Here is an 18,375-nt window from a genome sequence, read left to right on the forward strand (position 1 = left end):
CTTCTCACAGGTAGGCTACTCACAGGTAAGTTGTCACAGGTAGGCTTCTTATAGTTAGGTTTCTTACAGGTAGGCTTCTTATAGTTAGGCTTCTTACAGGTAGGCTACTCACAGGTAAGTTGTTACAGGTAGGCTTCTTATAGTTAGGCTTCTTAAAGCTAGGCTTCTTACAGGTAGGCTTCTTAAAGCTAGGCTTCTTACAGGTAGGCTTCTTAAAGCTAGGCTTCTTACAGGTAGGCTTCTTATAGTTAGGCTTCTTACAGGTAGGCTTCTTACAGGTAGGCTTCTTTTAGGCTTCTCACAGATAGGTTATCACAGGTAGGTTCTCATAGGTAGGTTCTCACAGGTAGGTTCTCACAGGTAGGTTCTCACAGATAGGCTTCTCACAGGTAGGCTTCTTAAAGTTAGGCTTCTCACAGGTAGGCTTCTTTTAGGCTTCTCACAGATAGGCGTCTCAAAGTTATGCTTCTCAAGGTTTGGTTACTCACATGTAGGCTACTTATAGTTAGGCTTCTCACAGGTAGGCTTCTTTTAGGCTTCTCACAGATAGTTTATCACAGGTAGGTTCTCACAGGTAGGTTCTCACAGGTAGGGTTCTCACATGTAGGTTCTCACAGGTAGGTTCTCACAGGTAGGCTACTCACAGGTAGGCTTCTCACAGGTAGGTTCTCACAGGTAGGTTCTCATAGGTAAGGTTCTCACAGGTAGGTTCTCACAGGTAGGTTCTCACAGGTAGGTTCTTACAGGTAGGGTTCTCACAGGTAGGTTCTCACAGGTAGGTTCTCAGAGGTAGGTTCTCACAGATAGGTTCTCACAGGTAGGTTCTCATAGGTAAGGTTCTCACAGGTAGGTTCTCACAGGTAGGTTCTTACAGGTAGGGTTCTCACAGGTAGGTTCTCACAGGTAGGTTCTCACATGTAGGTTCTCACAGGTAGGTTCTCACAGGTAGGTTCTCACAGATAGGTTCTCACAGGTAGGGTTCTCACAGGTAGGTTCTCACAGATAGGGTTCTCACAGGTAGGTTCTCACAGGTAGGGTTCTCACAGGTAGGTTCTCACAGGTAGGTTCTCACAGGTAGGTTCTCACAGATAGGTTCTCACAGGTAGGTTCTCACAGGTAGGTTCTCACGGATAGGGTTCTCACAGGTAGGTTCTCACAGGTAGGGTTCTCACAGGTAGGTTCTCACAGGTAGGGTTCTCACAGGTAGGTTCTCACAGGTAGGTTCTCACAGGTAGGTTCTTACAGGTAGGTTCTCACAGGTAGGTTCTCACAGGTAGGTTCTTACATGTAGGTTCTTACATGTAGGTTCTTACAGGTAGGTTCTCACAGGTAGGGTTCTCACAGGTAGGTTCTCACAGGTAGGTTCTCACAGATAGGTTCTTACAGGTAGGGCTCTCACAGATAGATTCTCACAGGTAGGTTCTCACAGGTAGGGCTCTCACAGGTAGGTTCTCACAGGTAGGGTTCTCACAGGTAGGTTCTCACAGGTAGGGTTCTCACAGGTAGGTTCTCACAGGTAGGGTTCTCACAGGTAGGTTCTCACAGGTAGGTTCTCACAGGTAGGTTCTTACAGGTAGGTTCTCACAGGTAGGTTCTCACAGGTAGGTTCTTACATGTAGGTTCTCACAGGTAGGTTCTCACAGGTAGGGTTCTCACAGGTAGGTTCTCACAGGTAGGTTCTCACAGGTAGGTTCTCACAGGTAGGTTCTCACAGGTAGGTTCTCACAGATAGGTTCTCACAGGTAGGGCTCTCACAGATAGGTTCTCACAGGTAGGTTCTCACAGGTAGGGCTCTCACAGGTAGGTTCTCACAGGTAGGCTTCAAAGATAGTTCAAAGATAGTTCAAAGCTAGGAAGGTTTATGCCCTCACCTATATGAAGTAGGCCTATATAAGAAACTGCGAAACACTTAAACATACAAACAATAGTTAATCCGTAGTCTATACAGTAATAATCAACCTAAATAAACAAATCTATAGATGCTACGACTATAGCTCTTCGCCAGAGTGCAAACTACAACGTTCATTTTATTCTCATTATAAAGATTAATTAACGTTAAATTTTAACTTACATAATATCCATTTTTTCTTCACCTCTTATTTACTGTAGGCTCTTGATATCAAGGATCACGGGTGTAGGTTGTAATTAGTTTAATTATTACTATCGTAACAAACCTTATGACTCAGTTTTTTAAAACTAGGTGTTATGTTACTTTAAGACTAATTAAGATATAAATAGCATTAACATCTCGCAACAACCCTTACAAAAAAAAATCTAAGCGCAAATGCTTATGATGAAGGAAATGTTAAAGGGAAGTCCTGCTGTGCTCACGGGAGATAATGAGAGTTAAAGAAAAAAAATAGCAATTCTTATAGAGTTACCTCCCATTCGTTGTTTACCTTGACACTGTAAACTAACCCGGGGAAATTATTACCTGGACATTCAAGCCTCTGCTCTTCTAAAAATTAAATGTATATAAAATTAGATGATTTTTGGTTCACACTAATTAAACTGTCTATATAAAAGAGGTTCTGGTTTTTATCTTAATTGATGTTGTGTGTTTGTGTAGTTGGGTAATCTAAGCACATTCTTGTTTCAAAGTGAAGTTAAACCGAAATATATTCGATGCCAAGTTTAACTTTGATGTGTTTTTCATTTGTTATTTTCGGCACATGATGTAATTCAAGAGGGTGAACAGTGTTAAGATAAGAAAAAAATAAATTTTTTTTTGGCAGCGAACGTTATTTGGCACACAACAGAAGCGAGCTTATTTAGTCTGCTTTCTTAAGGGTTTTGCAGCTACTGATTCAGTTGAGGTAGAGGTCAACATTGCTAACCCGAAAATCTTGAGTTCGTGTCCTTGACTCAAGTACGTAAGTTGTCCTCGACGCCATCCAGTTGTTTGGGAAAGTATAAAGTGACCCGGCATCGGACTGATATAGGTGAACTCTACTTCATCTGCCCTAAAGTCCTAAAGCGTAAGTTTACTTATACTTTAATATAAATGAGCTTTCGAACCTGAAAGTCCGTGTTGCAGATGAAGTAGAGTTCACCTGTTTCAGTGATAGTGGCCGACGTAATAGCTTGTCATTGTATAGTAATTGCTCACAATAACGCGGTCTACATTCAATAGTCTTTGTACATCCCAGACTAAACAAGAGCTATAACGCTCAGTGTTGTTTGCAACATAACCCGTGATGTATAACCTTGGTAACGCATGTATTTATCGATTTGTTGATTTCAACGCCGTCACTTTGTAGACACGCCCCTAAATACAAGGTAGATGACAGATGATTGACGCTCAAGTTATGATATAAGCAGTCATTGATCCTTCTGTAGGAGGCGCTGTAACATCTGTAATGGATACTAGAATTTCTTCCTTTCAGTTTCTTTAATATGAATGAAAATAGTGGGTTAACCGTTCTTTACCACGCGATTTTAAGATTTGATTGATGTTTTATATTATAAGAGTCCAATAATATAATCTTCTTCTTCGTTTTTAATTTTAATGTTGGAAAAGATTTTACTTTAAGAATTTTAGTTTTGCTTCCATAGCCTTTGTCCGACCAAGTACAAACTACAAGGCAGCAGTTGTTTGATTTTTGAGTTGTCTCTCAAAGATCAGTGACTGTCCCCACCAATAGAGCCTCTTCTGCCCTTATCTGGGGTTCAAACTCGGGACTTTTCGGTTCAGCATCCATGAGCGGTAACCAACCTCCTTAGAATCTTCTAAAGAAGGGGTGTTAGATTACTGGTAATTAAATAACGACAATGCTAGCCCTTTCTCTAAATCATAACCCTAAACCTAGTCCTACCCTTACCTCTAATACTAATTTCTAATTCTAAAACTAGACACGATAGCAATACTGTTAACGAACTAACACACCCATTATCAAAAGCGTCTTTGATCGGACGTCGGTATTCTCAATCATCCTAAGATTTTTAGGATTGTAGTGTGGTTTGGATTAGGGTTAGAAACAATGTTCACAAACGTGAAAAAGACAATATAGTCACAGTATAGTTTAAAATATGAAAAGCATTTTGATTTTAATTTCAACTCCATGATTGGTTTACAAATTATTATTTAATTATTGATTTTAAGGGCTCTCTACTGGAAATTACAAGGTTAAACATTCATTAGACAGTAATCACTTTTAAAAAAAATGTGCTCTGTATTCATTTTTAAATGACCTTCTTAATTGGTTTATGATTGTGCGCTGACTAGAGCTATATTATACATTAAAATATATCGGGCTGTATGCTATTGTTATTTTTTCAATGAAGCTAATAAATATTTAATTATAAAGGCAATTAAATTATTTATCGCTACGGTATTGGATCTAACTTTATAAAATATACACGCATATTCAGTGTGTTTATATATTCATCTTATATTAACAAATTGTTTTTTTAAATAGAAGATCTAACAGGAAATTACCGCTATTATCTAGATCTATCAGGAAGTATAAACAAGGTTAAACTGGTATGTTAACGTTTTTTTTTAAAAAATGCTTTTATTAATACAATGAATTTTGTTTTTGTCTTTTAATCCTTTTTTTTAGACTGAATTGCATTTTAATTTCATAAATGCGAATTTTGTCAATACATGGATAGCTAGATTCCATTACTAGAAACAAATTTATAACTAATGTCAAGTTGACTTCTGTTCCAATGGCCGTCCTAAAACACAAATAATAGTAAGTTTGTAACTTATTAGAAATATTTATGTATAGAATTATATATATATATATATATATATATATATATATATATATATCTATATGTAACGAGTCCCCGAGTCTATCCTGCCGACAACGCCAAATGTAACGAGTCTCTGGCTACCCTGCCGACAACGCCAAATGTGACCTTCCCGAGTCTAACCACTCATTCCACACAACATTGACCACAGCATAGATACTCGAAGATGCAGGTTCATTATTGATCCTTTTATTACATGAATCAAAGAATGCTTCACAATAATATAATGAATCAAGAGAGATGTTTCACAATAATAGTCTGAATCAACGGACCCCCAACAGTCCTCACTAGGCTTCATCTAACTGAATACACATGTCTAACGTCCTTCTTAACACAATATAACCAACTTGATACTGCCACACAGACTAACTGATCGAGAGCGGGCGAGAGAGTCTCCGTCTCTGTCTCCGTCTCTGTCTCTCTGTGTCTGTGTCTCCAGAGATCCCTGTCTCCGTCTCTCTCTTTGTCCCTCCGAACCCAGCCGTCGCCTTCCCATATATATCCCCTTCATAATCGTACTCATATTCGGTCCTATCATAATCGTAATCGTAATCGTTGCATTACGCCGCTTCTGTTGTACAGTCCGATTTAATAAGCCATCTGCATCCTGTCACATCAAAGTTGACAGACCGTCTTTCGTATCGCTTCCCGAGATACTACGCCTTGGCTTTCTGATCGTTATCAGCCACCACCTGTGTTATTGCATCAGTCGTGTCAAAGTTGACAGCGCTGTACCGCGTTCTTATGTCTCTGGTGTAACTTCCCCTAGTTACATCCACCCCTGCCTTTTTTTGTGTGTTATCAACCACAAACAACGCCCGGCAGGTGCAGTCCTTCAAAGTCCATCGCACCACCGTAAAAAAATCCATTGTTCCACTCACTGTCAATGTCGTCACATTCGTATAAGATTGACCGTTATCCCTATTTCACATATCAAATGTGTCTACATCATCTTCCTCAGACACAAAACAGTTCTAGAATTCACATCCACCTTTTTTCGTTTGGTGCCTTCACCAGTTCACTTTTATGACTTTTTGAACAGTCTGTTCTCATACCAGCGCGACCATGAAAGAATTGATGGTTGCTGACAAAAAATTTCGTATTCTTTCTGTTTCTCAAACTTCTCCGCGGACCACTTATCTGATGGTCTACTGTCTCTCTGCTTTTGGAGGGACCGGGATCCTCCTTGTTGCCGGTATCCTCCCTTTGTGTGTCGCTGTTGCGCTGTTGATGGTGACATGGTTCCGGGATGGGTATGTGAATTTCCGTTATAGTTTCCGGTTCCCTAATTGTCTTGGGTTTCCTTGTGTGTAACTGCTCTTCTTGACTATGACAATATTTCTTTAATTGAGCAATATTCGCCCACCGATCCGGTTTGGTGTGATCGATGGGTCTTATCTTAAAGGGGCCACCTGCTACTTTAGGCATCTCCACGACTTGCCATATCTCCTGTCCCCAGAGGTCGTGGATTTTGTTTCTGCCTAACGGGTGGCTACGCAGTAATACCCTGTCGTTCAGTTTGAGTGGCGGGTCCTTTGTCTGTACCGGCGGTTCCCTTCGCCGTGCTTCATGTTCTAGTCTTTCCTGTACTACCCTGTACATTTCTCTAATTCGTCTCATATGTTCATTCACATATTCTAGTGCAGTGTATGAGCCAGTCATACTCTCCTTTTTTCCTAGGAACAAGTCAAGGGGCAGTCGAGCCTCCCGTCCGAACAGCAACATGTATGGCGAAAAGCCGGTTGTGGCATGGGGGGTGCAGTTGTATAGATATACCAACTCTGGGAGAAAATCAGGCCAACGTTTTTTCTGTTCAGGTTCTAGGGTACGCAGCAAATCATGCATGCTGCGGTTGAACCGCTCGCACTGTCCGTTTCCTTTCGGATTAAATGTGGTTGTTCTAGATTTGTTGATCCCGTAGTGGCTGCACAGTTGGTTAATTACTTCTGACTCGAAGGCCCTTCCTTGGTCAGAGTGTAATTGTCTTGGTATGCCATATTTGATGAACCAATGTTCTATTAAGACCTTTGCCACTGTTTTGGCAGTCTGATCTCGTGTGGGCACCGCCACAGTCCATTTGGTGAAAACATCAGTCATTACCAACACATGTTCCGTCCCATCCGATGATTGCTCCAACGACGTAAAGTCCATAGCCACAATCTCTAGTGGTTTTGTCGCTAATAGGTGTCCCGATGGCTGTCTCATTTTGACAACTGGCATTTTCGCATGCTGACACCTCACACAAGCCTCACAATGGCGTTTGACCTCCATTTCCATATTGGGCCAGTAACACCTTCGTCGTAATATTTTGTGCGTCCTGTCCTGACCCTGGTGTCCTGCCCTGTCATGTGCCAACCTTAGCACTTCTTCTCGTAATTGTCCAGGCACCACCACCTGGTGTATTGTCCCATCAATTTGGTCATGAATTCTCCGCATGAGAACACCATCCTGTATACTGAGACGGTCCCACTGACTCAGTATTTTCTTTGTTTCTCGACCAAATTGTTCTCTTTCCCTTCTTCCTGGGAATTTTTGTTCCTGGACGTGTTTCAACAGCGGCTGTAAGCCACTATCCGTTCTCTGGGCATCTCTTATCTCTTTGTGATTAAGGCAACTAAAATCACTAATGTCCATATGACGGGGCTCTGTGGATATGTGCTCCACCCCGGTCCGTCCGTTTTGCATCACTAGCCTTTCTTTGTCTATCATTTCTTCTAGTTTGCCAACACTGTTCTGTTGTCGAATATTTTTATTTACTTCTTCCGATAACAGACACTTTAAAGATGAACATTTCTCCTGTGCTTTTAATTTGCATGAACTTTTCCTATCCAGTTTCCTGGTTAGACTTTGAATTCCTTTATTAAGTCTACCAATTTTCTTCTTATCATCATTTTTCTCTACCAACAAATTGTTCACTTGCACCCCGTGAGGGATATCTGTTGACGCTCTGACCTCACATATTCCTGTCAGCGTTTCTTCCTCATCGCCCGGTCTCTCGTAAGGATTCCTTGATAACGCGTCAGCATTACCATTGGACTGCCCTGGGCGATATTTTCTCTCCAGGTCAAAGAGTGCCAATTCTGCTGCCCATCGCTGTTCGATGGATCCCAGCCTTGCTGTGATTTGAAGTTCTTTTTCCATATCTGATAATTTCTCTTCAAGTCTTGTTTGAGACTCTTTCATTGTTTGTCCCATTTTGTTTCTTAAGCCATAACCTCGCCTCTCTGTAGCCTTGCCTTGCCTTACAGAGGGCGATCGTTTCACCGGACAGTATTGTGCCATATGTCCGGGTTGTGAGCGGGACAGGCAAATTGGTCGACCATAAGCCGTCCACCGGAGCGATGGACCGGCGGGTCGCGGCTGTCCAACCCGTCCCTGTTTTGTCCCGTTTTTGCCCTGATTCGCAGCTGTTGACCTGCTCTCTAGCCTCTCCAATCGTTGGTCAACCTTATCCAGGTGGGCCAACAGCTGAGCCATCATGGTTTCCATCGTGCCGGTCCCCTTGGGTGGGGATTGTTTCTGTTCCGGCACAGAGACTTTGTCTACCGAACAGTTCGATCGGTCATCATTCTCGGACCTGCGGATCGCTGAGTTCCTGACCTGAAGGAAGGTCAACTGCGGGTCTTTGTAGACCTCTTCTTTCAAATATCTTCTTGCCATAGGGGTCGCCAGCCCCTCGATGAAATGGTCCCTCAGCAGGCGCGCATCCATGTCGGGTATTTTGCCTTTTACAGCTTCAAAGGCCCCGTTCATTCGGTGTGAATACTCCATCACACTCTCCGCCAGTCTCTGCTTTATACCTACAAACACCGCTAGCAGTTGCGATCCCGACCGTCTCTCTCCAAAGGTCTCCATAATTAGATCCAGCACCTTATCTGGATCTGATTGGACGGTTTTATCGTGGCATTTGACCTCTGCCCTAACCGTCTCTCCTATACTGCCCATCAGCAGTCTTAATCTTTCCTCTGGTGACATGTGTCTCGAGGCCCAGGCAGCCCTGACCTCTTCACTGAACCTGTTGGTTAAAGTTGGATCACCGTCCCCGTAAAATTTGTTGATGTGGGACTCACTGGGCAGGACCACAATATGGATCGGCTTTTTGTCCAAATTTTGTCCTGGTCCCTCTGGAGGCAAAGGGTCATCCTCACCGTTGCCTATCTCTGGGCTATCTTTATCTGGCTCAGATTGTTGGGCCAGCAGGAGTTTCTGTCCCTTTCCGATATCTAAAATACCACTCCCGCGTCTGCCCCTCACACCAAGGAAAAATGCTGCAGCTATGCAGCAGATAGTGTTGCCCAAAAGGGAGATCATGACACATTTCCAGTGTCTAAGAGTTCCATCTATATCTTGGTTGTCATCTTTGCCTAGATCTAGTATTTGTCCCACAACCAAGTTGGAGATACCAATACCAATTATCTGGATGCTGGTGGTCAGCCCCATAGCTGTCCCCAGGGTGGTTGGTGCTACAACTAGGGGTATACTGAGCCACATGCTTGCAGCAGCAAAAGAGCATGTGACACCAAGCCAGAATGATAATGAAAGGTGTCTCATCTCTATTCTTTTCAATTTACTCAATTCTGATTTCAGTCTTCCCTTTTATTTATTTCCTTCAAATAAAAAAAGACCTTTCTTACCGTGTGTGTATGAAAAAAAATTTTCCTCGTTCCTCAATTTTCACTGTTCCTGAATGTCCGAATTCACACACACACTAAACACAGTTATGAACTAGGTTGACTATGGGTGCCTAACGCGGCAAGTCTCGTTGAATTCATCCTGGTCGCAGCGCCAAATGTAACGAGTCCCCGAGTCTATCCTGCCGACAACGCCAAATGTAACGAGTCTCTGGCTACCCTGCCGACAACGCCAAATGTGACCTTCCCGAGTCTAACCACTCATTCCACACAACATTGACCACAGCATAGATACTCGAAGATGCAGGTTCATTATTGATCCTTTTATTACATGAATCAAAGAATGCTTCACAATAATATAATGAATCAAGAGAGATGTTTCACAATAATAGTCTGAATCAACGGACCCCCAACAGTCCTCACTAGGCTTCATCTAACTGAATACACATGTCTAACGTCCTTCTTAACACAATATAACCAACTTGATACTGCCACACAGACTAACTGATCGAGAGCGGGCGAGAGAGTCTCCGTCTCTGTCTCCGTCTCTGTCTCTCTGTGTCTGTGTCTCCAGAGATCCCTGTCTCCGTCTCTCTCTTTGTCCCTCCGAACCCAGCCGTCGCCTTCCCATATATATCCCCTTCATAATCGTACTCATATTCGGTCCTATCATAATCGTAATCGTAATCGTTGCATTACGCCGCTTCTGTTGTACAGTCCGATTTAATAAGCCATCTGCATCCTGTCACATCAAAGTTGACAGACCGTCTTTCGTATCGCTTCCCGAGATACTACGCCTTGGCTTTCTGATCGTTATCAGCCACCACCTGTGTTATTGCATCAGTCGTGTCAAAGTTGACAGCGCTGTACCGCGTTCCTATGTCTCTGGTGTAACTTCCCCTAGTTACATATATATATATATATATATATATATATATCTTATAGTAAGTAATACATTTTAATATTAAATTTTAGATTTTTAAGTAATGTATTCTTCATTACTATACTGCTGCTTATTACCATTCTGTGTATATAACAGAACAAAAATAGATTTTAAACACAATCCTAATAAATATTTATGAGCATAATATAGCTGAATATAAAAATACTTTTCTTCGTTTAAACTAAAACAGGAAAGATATTCGGGTTACCAGACTGAGGGTGATGCACATTATATTGGGAGGGGGGTGAGGTGTTGGTTTATTTTGATTAAATTGTGTTAAATCAAATATGTTAATGAGAAGCAATATTATATTAAAATTAAATATTAAAGTGTTTAGGGGGGTCATCCATAAAAGATGTCACGCTGTTTTGACGACTTTTCACCTCCCCTTGCCCTTCGTCACACATCGTCACAAAAACCAAAATGACGTAACACCTCAGCATAAACCCCCCGCCCCAAAAAATAAAATAAAATTGCAGTTGAATTTTTTTTTAAAAAACATCGACATTTTTCTAAAATATTGACTTAGCTCAGTCAACAGAGTATTTTAATCATTGTCTATTACACTTCTATTAAAACGTATTAAAATAGTTTTCTATCTGGACCCCCCCCCCCCGTCATCACACTTCGTCATACAATTACGATTCCCCCCCCCCTCCTTCCCCTATGAGTGTGACGACATTTATGGGCGACTCCTTACTGTTTAGAATTGTTTTGATAAAAAAGTTGACGCAAATGCTGAAACAAGTTTTATAATTGATTAAAAAACCCACAATACTATTCAAATCGTACGCATATATTTTATGAATAAATTAGAAGAAAACGTTTGTCAAAAGTTGGTTTATTTGTAGACTTTAATCCTAACAAGCTTTCTTGGTGTCTACCATGACCTATGCGTTAAGATCAGTGTTTCTTCCAGACTTTTTTCTCCGGGGGAGCACTTGAAATTTTCGGGAGAGGGGGTATACTTTCTTCGAGGGGGGGGGGGGGCGGGGGGAGCGTACACTGTTAAATGTATATATTTTCTATATAAATTCCATTTCGTTCGGGGGGGGGGGGGGGAGCGGTAGACTTTCTTCGGGGGGAGGGGGGGGGGCTCTGCCCCTCCGAAGAGATGCCTGGAAGAAACTCTGGTTAAGATAGTTTAACGTTTCAAGTCTTTATGAATCAAGAAAATTAGGAATGTGTCGACATTTGCTTCTTACCACTTAAATAAGTTTATAGTGCTGATGAAATCAGATTGCAGACTTATGTTCAGCTGATGACATCTCTTCTCTCTCACCTTCTATTTTACTTTACTTGTCTTTAAACACATTGGGGGTCGTCCATAACTGACGTCACACTCACAGAGGGGAGGAGGGGTCCGTAGATTTGTGACGGTGTGTGAAGAGAGGGAGGGGGGGTCAGATGGATGGTAGGGATTTATGAAATGACAATATGAACAATCACTGTTTTTAAACTGTTTATAAGAAAACTGACTTTCATTTAAATAAATGCATCAGACAACCATTTCTATTTTTTTAAATTTAAAATTATTTATACTTACTTAAATTACTGGTAACCCGGGTCTTGAGTTCGAAACCGGGTCAAAGTCTGTAGAAAGTACAGAGTCCACCCAGCACTGATAGGTACTTAACTCACGTTAGGGAAAGTAAAGGTGGCCGGGCATAGTGCTGACCACATTATCCCTTCACATGCCGAGGTCAAATAACATGAACTATACGTTCTGCCCCGTGGATATCTAGGTATAAAGAGGATTCTTTTTTAGCGCAATTTCCATACTGACAATTGCGATTATTAACTCGTCATTTCTGGTGATGGATGGATATGTGTCCGCAGCTTTAAGTCGTATCTCCTCCTCAACGAAGCAATATCGAGGACTAGTTCCAAAGCAAATATGTTAAGCAAGTTCCGAGGATGATTGTGGGCCAAAAAAATTCCCGGAATTCCTTTCTGGATTTCCCGGAAAAGCCAAAAAAACCTCGAAAAAAATGCAGTTTTTGGTCCATATCTCGGCAACCAGACCACTTAGCGACTTGAAACATTTATCAATCGATTCCTGCCATAATTTAAAACAATATTGCCGAAGAAAGTTTTCAAAAATATCCTTTCGTTCGGTCACAAAAAATTAATTAAGGAAATTGCGCTTAAATTGTCACTAGACTTTTTATTAACTTGTTTTTACTTAAGTTACTATTTATTCCTGTGCTATAAAAGCGGAGACGTAGGTTTAACAACAATGTTGACGTCAACTTCATAATGTACACTTAGAATAAGTATGTGTTGTTTACATAGTTGCAGTTGTTAGTTCACCATAAAAATTCTAATGCTCTTTAAAATTATATTTGGAAATATAGCTCTCCAGAACGTTCTTTTGAACAAGATGGTAAAATCAACCCTTGCTTGTGGACTACAAGAATGTCTGAGTAAAGAATGGATGGGAGATAACTTCAGTGACTTTAGAGTTGTGGTTGATGACTCAGAGTATTTCTGTCACAAATTTATTCTAAGTGCCTGCTCAACTTTCTTTAAAGGTCTGCTCCGAACCAATTTCAAAGAAAATTTGGAACAAAGAGTTGAGTTAAACGACATGAGTAAAGAAACTTTTGAGGTTATAATCAATGCAATTTACAAAGGTGTTGATGGACTGACACTAGACAACATCATTAGTGTATGGCAAGCTACTCATATGTTGGATGTACCATTTCTTATAGAGGAATGTGAAAGATTTGTTGTGGAAAACATGTCATTGGAGAATTACATTACATATTATGACATGGCAAAGCTACTACACTCAGAGACTGTCATTAATTTTACGATTGGATTCATGGCAAAAAAATTTGAACATTTTCGTGAGACAGAAACATTTCTAGAACTTTCTTTTCCTATTTTGTTTACTATTGTAGCTGATGATTGTCTCAATGTGAAGTCAGAAGATTTAGTTTTGGAATCTATTATCAAATGGGTTTCCTATATAAAAAGGAAACCAGAGGAAATGGAAAACATTGATCACAGAGATAGTGAAACAGTAGAAAACAGTTTACCAACAACCCAAATAGATCAAAATAATGTTGTCCCAGTGTGTCAAAACACCAACAATGATACTTTAAGTTTGCCACAGTTTAGAAATTGCGAAATGTCAAATTCTGCAACAAACTCAGACAACGAAACGTTAGACAGAAAGAAATGTCTAACAGAACTGTTATCTACAGCAAGAACATTTTTAGCAAGTAGAAGTTATCTTGATAAACTTTTGATTCACCCTTTGATAATGTCTTGTGTAGAAGCACTTGAAATTGTGCATAATGCTTTGTTGTACCAATGGAGATCTGTTTCTTTCCCCAGTAACTTTGTCATCCCTTATAGAAACTGTAGCGGAAAACGAAATGTCATGGCGTTTGTTAAGAATGAGAAATTACATTTATTTGAATTAAACAGTCAGAGTGAGGTTGAGATGAATTTACAGTTAAAATGTGACACAAATTTAGCATCTACAGAATCAACACTTTGCTTTTCTCATTCTATAACTGGAACTCGAACTATTGCGATTATAGATTCAACCAAAACAATAACAAATATCTACAAAAGTGATTATTGTTATAATACTAAACTGATTTCATTTAATGGTATTTTTTTCAATTTAAGTAATGGCACATTTCAAAGAGAATCGCAGTCTTTTAATGTCAATGTTTTCAATATTGACTACGGATTTTTATTACATTCGCGCTCAGTTTGTGTTTTTCAAGATTTTATTTTGGGATTCTCAGAGAGAATTAAATGCTATTCCCATGTAAATTGTTTCAACTTTTACACAAAGTCAGTTCACGAAGTTGTTATAAAAGGACCTTCGAATAATATCATAAGTATTCAAAAAGGAAGGCATATGTTTATTCTACAAAGTACTGGTTTCTTATCATCAGTATGCACTACAGAAGATACAAAGATTCAATTTAATTTTATTATTAATCTTTGGGAAAATTTTGAATGGTCTTTAATTAAGGGTGCCGTGTACTACAAAAACGAACTGATTTTATTTTGTTCAGAAAAACACCCAGATGTAGACACATGTTTGTTGAAATCTGTACCAGGAGTGTTTGAGAGGATAAGAGTTGTTGTGCTAGAAACTCAGTCTAATGTAGTTCCGTTGGTTGTGCCAGATTCTTGGATCACCCAAAATGAAAAATGAAATATTCTGAAGCGGATGCTTTTAAGATACTTATTGGGAACAGACAGAACAATGAAATGCAGATTTCTTTATGTACAAATAAATTAAACTGTGTGCTACTTCCTACATAATATTGTTAATAATTTTTTTTAAATAACCATATGACAATATTTGTGGGTCTCCTTACAGTTGTCATTAAAATCTGTTATAAAACGAATCGTTTGTTGATGCCTTAAACAATAATTCATTTAAAATCTTGTAGATAAATTGCTTACATTCATTTATTTTATTGCGTTGTATTTCAATGGTAGTTTTTTTTTAAATAGGTGACGTTTATTTTCATCTTTGTATTTTATTTATTTAGGTGGTATAATTTAATTTGAAAAGGCTGCATTAAATTATGTTAAGATGTATTCATTATTATCATTATAAATATATTTACTAATATCTTAATTTTGCTTCAATTACTCTTGTAAATGTTATGTTTTTTTAATCTCAGTACTTTTTTGATGCTAGGTATGTCATGGTCGAGAATCTTTATTTTCCCACTTGTCAATTAGTTTGGCTAAACTGTTTGAGTCTCATTGACGTCTACTTTTTTTTATTGTCTTTCTTGTACCGCTAAAGTAATAAAATAAACATAGAGTAGCTAATAATCCTGTTTTAGACATCACTGATTCTGAAACATGTTTTTCAAAGCATAGGTGAAAACGTGGTTATGTCTACATGTATTACCAGATGTATTACAGAAGATGTAAAGAAAGATTTACGCCTACAGTCATTACTAAGTCATACATTAATGTAAACTAAATATTTTTGTTGTTTTAAATGTTTAAAGTAGTTTGAATAAAATAACTCTAGTTCATGAGGTTTGTAATGTTTTTGTTAATGTGTTTTATATGACTCGTGTTAATACTATGTTTTTTAAATACATAACTTTGAATGAATGAGATTGGCTTTTGTGCCGCAGAAATAAAAAAAAAATCAAAGACGACAATAAACGTGTCGAAATTCATATTTAAAATTAAAGAGTAAAGCAGAGAACCACCAATAGAATATTTTAAGTACTTTGTTTTGCGGTGTTATTAAAATGTATGATATTATACACTTTTTTCTACTAATTTTTTAAAATCATACTTGCTTTAATGAGATACGTTTGTTGATGGTAAAAATTTAGAAATTTGGACTTACACACAGACCCACACACAAACACAGTCATGTATATATAACGTACTGTTTAATGAAAAACACTGAAGAGAACATTTTTGTAAGCTGGAATTGTCAGCCATGCAAATGCTATCAGCAAGTGTTTGTGCTTGAGTTATTTCTGGTTATGAGTCTATGAAAATATTACATCGCTTAATGGGACTTTGTATATATAAATAAATATGTAATACTTAAACTGTTTTACCAGAATTAATATTTATTCTGGCATTTCAAAAGTAATCAGTTATTTTTCTTTGTTTTTAAATTCGAAAGCATTTACTTATAACAAACCTTTAGTTCAAAATAGTTCTGTTTGTTTGAGCTGTTTTAAAAGGCTGATAAAAATTAACATCAAAATAAATTTAAATGTTACGAAGCATTGTTTGAGATTTTTAATAGAATGTAAATACATTTTGTGTTTATATTTGGTCAATAAATATTTTTAGATAACGAAAAAGAGTGTCTTAAATGTGTATGTTTATAATGTAGGTTTACTGTTTTATACTAGCATAGGTTGGTAAAAGTACAAGTAATAAATCAAATGGTGACGGCTAAATATTTTACAGTTTTTATTTATTGCAATTAAATTTTTAGAGGTCGAAATTATTATCTCTTGAAGTATCATAGTTCTTACCTTTATAATTTTAATCAACACATTCAATGCAATACTACTTTTTACTGTTACCAAACCACGAACATCGCCTAATCAGTTAGAATAATGCTCAAGGGAATGTATTCTTGAAGGTTGAAGCATTATTTATTTCAAGAAATTGTGAAGACTATGCGAGCTTACTTATGTTATTTCATTTTGGGCAAGGACGCTGTTGGAGGGGTGGGGTGGACAGGACGAGGATTCATCCAAAGTTGACTGAAAAATGTGGGGGGGGGGGGGGGGGGTTAAAACTCCATAACCGGAAGACCGAATTGCCTGTGGTGTTTCGCTTTTGGTGACGTATGCTGTTTTACCATTTGCACTTTATTATAAACGATTCAAAATTTGGAAAATTTTGATAAATTTGGAGAAAGAAAGAAACCACATAATACAACTCGCAAAGGAAAACCATAAAAGAAATGCTAGAAACGTAAATACAAAATCACATAAGTTATTCAGATGAATAACATTGTAGAAGGAAAGCAACCGAAACATTCATTTATCAGGTTAAAAAAACATGTTTAAAACATTAATTGATTTTGTTTTAACAAATAGTTCTGCAGTAGGCGACAATATTATTATTAAAATGGTATGTTATCATAACACTAAAAATTCTACTAATCGGACATTCCCGTAGTTATTCTGTTTCCAAAAAATCTATTTTTAGAACGATTTACAGCTGATGTTGTTAGCAACCAAACTCCAAGTACAGACAGGTGGGCTTCTCTATATAATAAACTATGTTTTGTTTAATTGAAAATCTTTAATTTTTTTATTTAAAGCCTTATAAATAATCTATTAACAAAATCTTTCAATTTTTTTTTCTTTTTCGTTCCTTGGACTCTGTCAAAGCTTTACACTGTCTCTTGTCACTCTTTTTAGTTTAACTGTTCCCAACTCCTTCCTATCCTTTAGCCTCCTTCAGCACGCTATGTCGCCATGTCATAATGGGTCGACCTTTATTTCACTCCACTGCTCTATTTCCAGCGTCCTTACTAAGCGTGTGCCCAGTCCATCGCCATTTCCTGTAAATGATTCGCTTTTCTAGCAAATTTTAAAATAATTTTATATGTTTTATTATTAATTAGATTTCATATTTTTGTATTTTATAATCCTTTATTCGTTTACGCTATTTTAAAAGTTCGTCAGTACAATGATGTTAGAGCAAAGAAAATCTTTAATTGTTTAATTATCTCCAATAACATGTATTCTTGTGTTTAAAAAGTAAACATAGGTTTATTAAACTGCCACAAATAGTTTTGAGAATAACTTTAAGTTACAATGAATTAGATTCATACTTACTATAATTAAATAATAAGATTTATACTCTTTTTTAGTTTTAGAGAACTACGTATTTTTTAAACAAGATGGTGAAATCAACCCTTGCTTGTGGACTACAAGAATGTCTGAGTAAAGAATGGATGGGAGATAACTTCAGGGACTTTAGAGTTGTTGTTGATGGCTCAGAGTATTTCTGTCACAAATTTATTCTAAGTGCCTGCTCCACTTTCTTTAAAACTTTGTTAAGTTCAGATTTCAGAGAAAAGAAAGAAGAATGTGTTGAGTTAAAGAACATGAGTAAAGAGACTTTTGATGTTATAATCAATTCAGTTTACAAAGGTGTTGACGGGCTGACAAAAGACAACATCATTAGTGTGTGGCAAGCTTCTCATATGTTGGATATACCTTTTCTTATAGAAGAATGTGAAAGATTTGTTGTGGAAAATATGTCATTAGATAATTACATTACATATTATCCAATGGCAAAACTTTTACATTCAGAGAATGTCATTAAGTTTACAATTGGATTCATGAAAGAAAATTATGAACCTTTTTGTGTGACTGAGACATTTCTAGAATTTTCTTTTCCAATGTTGTTTTCCTTTGTGGATGATGATCGTCTTAAAGTAAACTCTGAAGATTTAGTTTTAGAATCGATCATTAACTGGGTTTCTTATGTACAACAAAAACCACCTCACGTAGAAGACAGTGACAGTGAAACAAACTATACACAAGCAAC

The 18,375-nt window shown here is 38.0% G+C and overlaps 1 protein-coding gene across 1 annotated transcript; it reads left to right on the forward strand.

The window, feature by feature from the left end:
- Positions 1-4,463: 4,463 nt before the first annotated feature.
- LOC131940462 (gigaxonin-like) lies at positions 4,464-14,518 on the forward strand. Its single transcript, XM_059299119.1, has 3 exons — positions 4,464-4,483; positions 12,690-13,919; positions 14,376-14,518. The coding sequence occupies exons 2-3, from the start codon at positions 12,716-12,718 to the stop codon at positions 14,516-14,518; spliced, it is 1,347 nt and encodes a 448-aa protein (XP_059155102.1). The 5' UTR covers positions 4,464-4,483; positions 12,690-12,715.
- The last annotated feature ends 3,857 nt before the right edge of the window (positions 14,519-18,375 follow it).

Source organism: Physella acuta, unplaced genomic scaffold, assembly GCF_028476545.2.
Source record: "Physella acuta isolate Inbredline_101_S28 unplaced genomic scaffold, ASM2847654v3 ptg000318l, whole genome shotgun sequence".
NCBI classification, from domain to species: domain Eukaryota; kingdom Metazoa; phylum Mollusca; class Gastropoda; family Physidae; genus Physella; species Physella acuta.

Coding starts and splice junctions, on each gene's coding strand:
- LOC131940462 (XM_059299119.1), top strand. CDS start 12,716: ATGGTAAAATCAACCCTTGCTTGTGGACTACAAGAATGTCTGAGTAAA. Junction 13,920..14,375: donor AATAACAAATATCTACAAAA/GTGATTATTGTT, acceptor TATTTTGTTCAG/AAAAACACCCAGATGTAGAC.